The 8,324-nt window shown below is 35.8% G+C and overlaps 1 protein-coding gene across 1 annotated transcript; it reads left to right on the forward strand.

Annotated features, from left to right (window-relative positions):
• The first annotated feature begins 202 nt into the window (after nt 1–202).
• On the forward strand, nt 203–936 carry LOC108455373 (putative F-box protein PP2-B12). Its single transcript, XM_053027066.1, has 3 exons — nt 203–333; nt 504–557; nt 765–936. The coding sequence occupies exons 1-3, from the start codon at nt 203–205 to the stop codon at nt 934–936; spliced, it is 357 nt and encodes a 118-aa protein (XP_052883026.1).
• Nucleotides 937–8,324: the final 7,388 nt, after the last annotated feature.

The following is an 8,324-nucleotide window of genomic DNA, read 5'->3' on the forward strand; positions in this document are numbered from 1 at the left end:
TTTGGGTAATTCACCATAAAGAAAGAAAAAAACAAACGGCAACTAACAGAAGTAAGAAGCTTAGAAAGTACTTTGGAAAAGCTTTTGACATATTAATTACGAACTATGCCATTGTTGCTTGAATCTTTTTCTTAACAATTCCTATGTTGTTTATATCTATTTTTAGTTCTTTTGTTCTTTACATATAATTTAGTTGATATTGATGAAACAGAGTTTTTGGCTGGAAAGAGGGAGTGGGAAGAAATGTTACATGCTGTCACCCAGGGACCTTACCATTATATGGAGTGTCGACACCCCATGGTTTTGGAGATGGGTGTCTATACCCGAGGCCAGGTTATTCTCTCCTCCTTGCCATGCTGGCCGGGTCTAAATCCATATTTTAAATTCAAAATAACTGAAAATCTTTTAAGAGAAAATACTTGCATATTCATCTTTAATGGATACCTGTGTTTGAATAAGAGAACTTCTCTTTGGCAATTCATTTTCCATTGATGTTAAAATAGGTTTGACGAGATAGCAGAGCTTCGGCGCGTTTGCTGGTTTGAAATCCGTGGAAGGATTAGTATCTCCATGCTTTCACCTATAACGTACTACAAGGCTTACCTTGTATACAGAGTACGTAATATTTACGGGTTTCAATTTTATCCAGCGCAACTTAGTGTTGGAGTTGTTGGAACTGAAGGTAGTAGAAGAGCTGCCTATTTGGAACCAGAAAGAGACCGTATTCCAATAGATCGACAACCTATACCTAATGATGTTCAGTTCCCAAAGGCTAGAGTAGACGGGTGGTTAGAGGTTGAGATGGGTGAGTTGTTCAATGAGGAATGTGTTGATGATGGGGAATTGGAAATGAGTGCATTGGAGATTCAGGGCGGTAACGAGAAACGTGGTCTCATTTTGCAGGGGATTGAGATCAGGGCCATCACACCTAATTGATATGCCTAGGACTTGGCTTAGACACACTGAATTATAAGTGTATGTTTAAGATAAAAAAAAATTGGTGAGACTTCTTGTCAAACAATTACACGTTTATATATGATCATCACGTTTTTATGTACAAATAAAGTTTACAAATGTCTTCAATTACTATAGTATTCATATTATTATCTAATTTTTTCGGTATTGAGGTTATTCCTTACAAAAATCAACACTCCATTAATAAGCCACAATTTGAAATTAATTTTAAAGTTAATTTTAAATAGTAAATCAAATATTAATATAAGAGTTTGTAAAGATAATCTTATTCAACTGTTGTAAAATGAGCAGGATTGTGTTATATCAAGTATTAGAAATTAGTTTACATATGATATTTGGAGTAATAAAAATAATATTAGTAGTTGATATATAAGAATTTTATTTCTTAGTATTATGTTTGGGGTGTTCAAACGCGATGACCTGTGCGACCCTAGGAAAGATTTCAGATTTCTAGGTCCACATGACCGTGTAGGGCCATATGCACGTGGTGACCTACATGCTCGTATTGGCCTTACCTATGTGGTCCATATGGCCTGGCCCAAAACTCATACGCCCATGTGGCATGTTTGTGTAGGGCCATACGCCCAACCTGGCCTAGCCCGTGTGGCCCACACGGTCACATTCACACATCATACAGTCGTGTCAAGCGTATTGCCACACCTTTATCAATCACACGACCTTGTCTTATACACGGCTAGCCACACGACCAGGCACACGCCCGTGTGGCATCGATAGGCCCCATTTTAAGCTTTCGTCGAATCTTATTTTTTCGCTTTAAGGGTACACACCTAGTTCGGTTTTGATGTGAAACTACTTCTGAGACCACTAGAACCTAAAAATAGAATATCAAACACCTTTTTAGCAAATAAATTGTAAAACCATCAATACTAAATCGAACAAAGCTTACGTACTTGCAACTATGAAACCCAATCACATGCACAGGTCAGACCGTTGGAGCGAAAACGATCGTTTCACCTATTTCTCCTACACAATACGTTTACAGAGAATCAAATTCCCTACTACACCACTACGCTACTACAATGAAAATGAATCCAAATAGCTTACCGAAATCATTATTTAAAGACAAAAGTAACCACTCTTACCCAAATCGCATGAAGAACACCAAAATCTAAAGCGCAACTAGAAGAATAGAAGATGCGTGAATAGACTTGAAGAAAAAAAAAGTAAAAGAGAAGAAGGAAGTAGAGGAGAGACAAAATGATAGAAACAGCAGAAAAGAAAAAAAAATAGAGGAGAGGCAGAAACTGACATTAAATTTTGGGAAGAGAAAGAAAAATAAAAAAATAAACTAAAATAATAATAAAACCTATTTGATTAATATCCCAACTCCCTACAACAACCACATCCCATAATATCCTCCCCACTAACCACATCCAACTACTTCAGACTCCCAACTCCAACGAACCTCTAACAGACAACGGGAACAAAAATTATCACCCATGCTCACATAACGATTCAAACACAAGACCTCCAACACATTAACTCCTTACCACTCAAATCAAAGGCTAATATAAGTTTGCAAACAATATTACAAAACCCTACCCAGAAGAGATAAGGCCAGAATAAAAAATAATAGAATTGCCAAAAGTGGGACTTAAACCCAAGACTTCATACACACACCTAGAACACATAACCACTGAAGTAAATACTCATTTATGTTAAGATTTACATAAACATAAATAAATTATTCAGGGTGTTACACTAACTGTACCTACGCGTTAAAATAAACGTGTTAAGCTGGTGAAGGCTTAGTAAGCACTACAAGAATAAATAGGTAAATAAATAATAACATAAAATTTTAAACTTATTCAATAAATACATATTTAGACACATACATGTTTCTTCAACTATACCTTACTTTAATAAAATTTAACTTACCTTTTGTAAGTTATCAAACTTACCTCAACAAATTGATGATTCACTTTTGTTCACAACTTATATTCTTAGCCCAAAGTAGACTTTATAGAACACACTGGATATACGGAAGAAATACAAAGGTGCATTATTATTCATTATTAAACAGAGAGCACAAATGTGCTAAACGGAGAGCACTAATATACTAATAATCCGAGACCGCGCTAGGGTCCCTTAATGGCATGCCACTAATATCCTAGTAGTTCTAATTTTTATCTACTTTGTAACACCCCAGTTTTTGGGGTTAGAAGTCTGGGCTTTCAAGTAAGGGTTAATGAGTAGATCGTGTATTTAGGATTATTTCTGCGCTTTAGTGTCAGAATGAGCCTGCTAGTTTAGTGGTTGGTTGAGTGTTAGTGAACCTGTAACGCCCCAATTTTCGGGAATCATGTGAATGTTGGCATGGGTTTAATTATGTTAGTGGGCCTCTAGAAAGCCCAAGCTTAAGATAGAACCCGTCAATTTTAGTTAATTTTTGTTCCATAACAAAAAGGAGGTGAAATCATGAAATAGAACCTATGTGAAAATGTTTGAAAATGCTATAGGCTAAATTGAAGTGGCCAAATAAATAGGAGTTCAAAATAGGAGGATTTGCATGACAAACCTCCCATTTTACATGAAGTGGCCAGCCATCATGTTGTTGTAGACAAAATGTACACTTGATATCCATAATTTATGGTACAAATTGATACAAATTGATAATAGGTTAGGTAAATGTTCCATGATAATAGGTTAGGTAAATGTTCCATGATAATGGGTTAGGTAAATGTTTCATGATAATGGGTTAGGTAAATGTTTCATGATAAGAATTTCATGTCTTTTGTATTAAAGAATTAAATGGATGAAATATGAAGTTTTATTAAAAGAAAAAGGGGTGAAAAGAACAAAGTTTTGTCCATCTTTGTTCATCATAGCTGAAAGTTAGAGAAGAGAAAGGGGAGGAGAAAGCTCTTGAGAGGAGGAAAATTGAAGGTAAGTTCTTGGTACCTTACTTCTATTTTGAGGTTCATGAGTTCTTCTTGATTCTACCTTAACTCTTGAAGTATATTTTGATTTTTAGTTGTGTTGTGAGCATTTAGTCATGAATTAAAATGAAGGAAATGGTTGTTGTTTCATGTTCTTTTAATGAAAAATGGAAGATAGGTGAAGTTGAGCCAAACAAATGAGCATGCATGTGCCTTAGATGTTAAAGGGAAAAATCAGCTAACATGTTGTGCTTTAAAATGATGAAATGGAGATTATACTTAAGTAAAATCATAGATATGTGATGATTGATTGGTGATATACATGTTTAAATAACAAGCATGCAAGTTAGGTGTGAAAGAGTGATTTGGTAATAAATCTGCTTGGGACAGCAGCAGTAACGTGACTTTGGAAAATCACCATAAATTGTGGGAGATGAGTTAGAAGCTGCATAAATTATGTAATTAAAGCTTAATGAGTCTAGTTTCAAATGGAATAAACTAGAACATATTTTGAATTCTGTACAATGATAAATTTGATTCGTAATGAAGAGTGGTCAGATTAGTCAAGCAGTGAAACATGGGAAACTTTAAGAAAACTCTGGTATTGATTGGCCATACCAAAAATTCTGAAAATTTTATGGATAAAAGATATATGATTCTATTTTCAGGGAAAATTAACGGCACTTGATTTGGAGTTTCGTAGCTCCAGTTATAAATAATTTAGTGACTGTTGCTCAGGAAGACAGCTTGCAGTGAAATTATGATTATGTGGTAAACCTTGACAAAAATTTGTTAATGAGTTGCTTATTGATTTCTTATAAGCTTACTATGATCTGTAGGTGTGGTTGGCCGAATATTGTAAGGGGTTAATACGTAGTTTGTATTTGAATAGTTAGATTAACGTGTTAGTATTCCAATTGTAGGCGGTTCGTGTGTGGATCTCACAAGATATCGTCGCAAAGCAAGTGTGTAATCGATACCTCTCATAGACTAGATTGGCAAAAGCCGAAAAGCGAAATCTTAGAAAAGTCGTATTTTGGGAATTTGCGAGTGTGCGAATGCTCGTAAGATAGTTGGGTTTGTATATTTGGTAATCTAAAGTAATAAACCGCAAGACGCTGCGATTTCGTACATTTTGATAATTTGGGCTTAATGGGCCAAAGATCGGGTTCATGGGCCAACTGCCCAATTCGTAAGTATCTTGTGTAAGTATTCGATAGTACGTAAATAGTTAGGATATGCATGAAAACCCTAAAAGTAGCTAAATTACTATAATACCCTATGTATGGAAAATTATTGTTATACCCTAGGTGTAAAATTACCGTTATACCCTAGGGTTAATTTTGACCGAAAAGCATGACGATCGATTACGTATGATGTATGCCATGATTATATATCATTGCATGGGGACATGGGTTAAATTATGGAGGAAGCGTTCGGTGGCTATGCCACAAATATCGATCTGGTGGCTCGCCACAAATATCTGATCCGGTGGCTCGCCACATATATCTGATTCCGTGGCTCGCCACGATTATTCAGATCCGTGACTCTGTCACATTATCTGCTGGCAGCCATGCTGCAAATTCTGTGGTGTGTAGCAGTTGGGTGGGTCGAGTTGTCTCCCCACACGGTGTAAGGTTGGCACGGGGGTGTATACGGTTGGATATGGTTGGGTTTCTACATAAACATATAATATTTGTTCTGTTCTGTTATGGGCCTATGGGCTTTATTCTGAATTCTGTTCTGGGCTAAGGCCAACTTATTCTGTTTCTGTGGGTTAAGCTGATTTAAACTATGGTTGGGTTATTTTACACACTGAGTTTCCCCAAACTCATCCCTTTTATTTTCATCCACGCAGGAAATCCCCAACCATAGTGGGCTTGGAGTCGTGAGGAATTCGGAGTGGCCACCCGCTCGAAAGTTTGATTTTCTTCTCGTGAACTGGACATCCTTTTAATTACGTTTGAGGTTTTGGGCTTTTAAATGTAATAAGGCCGCTTATTTATTTTGATGGTTTTAATATGTATTACTAAGATAGGTAATACTTATTTTAAGCTATTGAAATTGGATAGCTTTAGGCGCGTTTTCAAAAACAACAGTTGATTTCAAAATAACACGACAACAAGCAAAGCTTCCAATGAAAGTATTTTCCAAAATTAATCACTTTTCCTAAAATGACTTAATCAAATCGGTTTCTAGAAATATCCATGACGTTAAGGTGTGGCAATGGCAGTATGCATGTCTAGGATTGGATCTGAAGGGAGCTTGGTACTTAAGCAGTCCGATGGACTCACCACCTCTTTTCCGGTTTCCTACCTGGTGCAAAGCTTCCATTCACTTTAACCCTTAATGAATTAATCTTTTGAACATCAAGTACGATTTTCCGGACTTAGAATGGAAATTTTTTTTTTAACGTTTTTGATGTGGCATGCCGGATCCGGCCATAACTTCTGGGCCGGGTTTGGGGTGCTACAGAACCTTTAGGACTTGAGTTTGAGTCTTAATCTTGTGTTTGGGGGATTATTTTTATTAATTAATGTCTTAGATTTGTTTTAATTTTTTTAAACTAGTTATTTACTATTAGTTTTTATTTATTTTCTTTTTTTGCTTTTTCTGGCATGTTCTCCTTTTCCCTTTTCTTTGTTTTTTTTCCTCTTCTTTTTTTTTATAAGTCGGTTGTGTTGTGGTTTTCGAAAAGCTTTGCGTTCGAATATAGGTCTTCATCATGTGTTGTTTGGTTTCTAAACGTTTGGATTGCGAATTAGGTGTGGGTTTCGAACCTTTTAAATTGTTGTTAACGAATTACGATTTGTTTCTGTGGAATTGGAAATTGTTGTGTGCTTGTGGAGTCGACCATTCGAAAGGGGTGATTATCATGGAATAACTTAGAATTAAGTGTGATTTTGATATATTTCTGAGTATTTAAGGATTGGGGTACGTTTCAGCAACAAAGGCACTTTCAATAAACTATTTCGGTATGGTTTCGTGACCACATGGGTGGCCACATAGGCATGTGCCCCCACACGGGCTGTTCACTAGGCTGTGTATAGTTAGGAATTAAGGTTTTTGGGCAAAATTTGGTGCCACACAGTTGTGTAGCCAATTGGGGATTTTAGTCAATGTTTACACGGCTGTGCCTCTTAGGCACACGGGCGTGTGCAATTGGGAATTAGGGTTTTAAAGATTTGATACCACACGGCTGTGTGGCTAATTTGAGGATTTAGGGATCCCACACGGGCATGTGTTTTGGATACACAGCCGTATCTGGTGGGCACACGGACGTGTGAGATCCTCAACAACTTTATTTAAAGAGTATTTATTCTTTTAACTAAATCAATGTATATGTTTTAAAATTTCCCATCTAAAAAGTATTAATTTTTTTTTAATTTCTTATTGGATCTATATACTTCCTAATTTAATACTCAAAATTTCTATTTATTATATTTCAAAAATTTTATACTAATTTCTGACTTGATCCATCACTGTACCTAACCCCGAGTTAAAATGCGGATGTTACATAAATAGAGAATTTAACCCTTTTAAAGGATAGACACAAAAAAACACCCAACAACTTTAATATAGTATAAAAAACAAATTCTATATAACTATAAAAGTTATGTTTGATTTCATTTGTGTATTAATCTTATATGATATTAGTGGTTTGTATATCCATATACCTAATTTGTTAACTTTTATCTCATTGTTCTATTATATATTCGATAATGAAAAATGATCATCACTCCTTTTGTGAAAAAAATAAAATAAAAATAAAAAACATACAGATTTTTACGTGGAAACCCTTTCGGGAAAAAACCACGGGCAAAGGAGAAGAAAGTTCACTTTGTCGAAATTCAATACAAGAGGAATAGACTATGTCTATTTATAGGCTTGTAAAGTCATATTCTAGTAAGACTGAAACACCTTATTCTAATCAATATCAAATAGATAGAATTTAATAATGTTTAAAAAACCTTATGTTGTAGGCCAATTTTGGCCTGTTTACAATCAAAACCAAATGACCCATTTAAATTGCCCAGGCCCAAATACAAATACCCAAAACCCAGTTCAACCAAAACCCAAACTAACCTAAACACTTAAAACCCAACACCAGCCCAAAACAGTGAAGCCCGATAGGCCCAAGACTTTAAAAATTTTGGAAAGCCAGAAACCCTAGGGTTTCTGGTGCCGTTGCCCCATGTGCACCTGACACTGCTCCACCATGTCGGCCACCACGCCCTGCGCATGCTGAGCCATCACACACTCCACCGTCCATGTCCATCCTCTGCAATCCATAAAGAAGACAAAATAGAAATAATATAAAAATAAATGTAAAAGGGTTATAAAGCCCGAATGAGAAGTTGTAAAAGGGGGGGATTTTGATCAATACAAAGAATTCATCTTCATTTTTTCATCAATACTAGCAGATTAAGACCAGGAAAGAAAGTAGAT

Source organism: Gossypium arboreum, chromosome 4, assembly GCF_025698485.1.
Source record: "Gossypium arboreum isolate Shixiya-1 chromosome 4, ASM2569848v2, whole genome shotgun sequence".
Lineage (NCBI taxonomy): Eukaryota > Viridiplantae > Streptophyta > Magnoliopsida > Malvales > Malvaceae > Gossypium > Gossypium arboreum.

Bases quoted from the DNA above. Each gene is read 5' to 3' on its own strand.
- LOC108455373 (XM_053027066.1), top strand. From the start codon at position 203: ATGAAACAGAGTTTTTGGCTGGAAAGAGGGAGTGGGAAGAAATGTTAC. The intron at 334-503 runs GTTATTCTCTCC...ATGTTAAAATAG, and splicing joins GTGTCTATACCCGAGGCCAG to GTTTGACGAGATAGCAGAGC. The intron at 558-764 runs GATTAGTATCTC...TGATGTTCAGTT, and splicing joins TGGTTTGAAATCCGTGGAAG to CCCAAAGGCTAGAGTAGACG.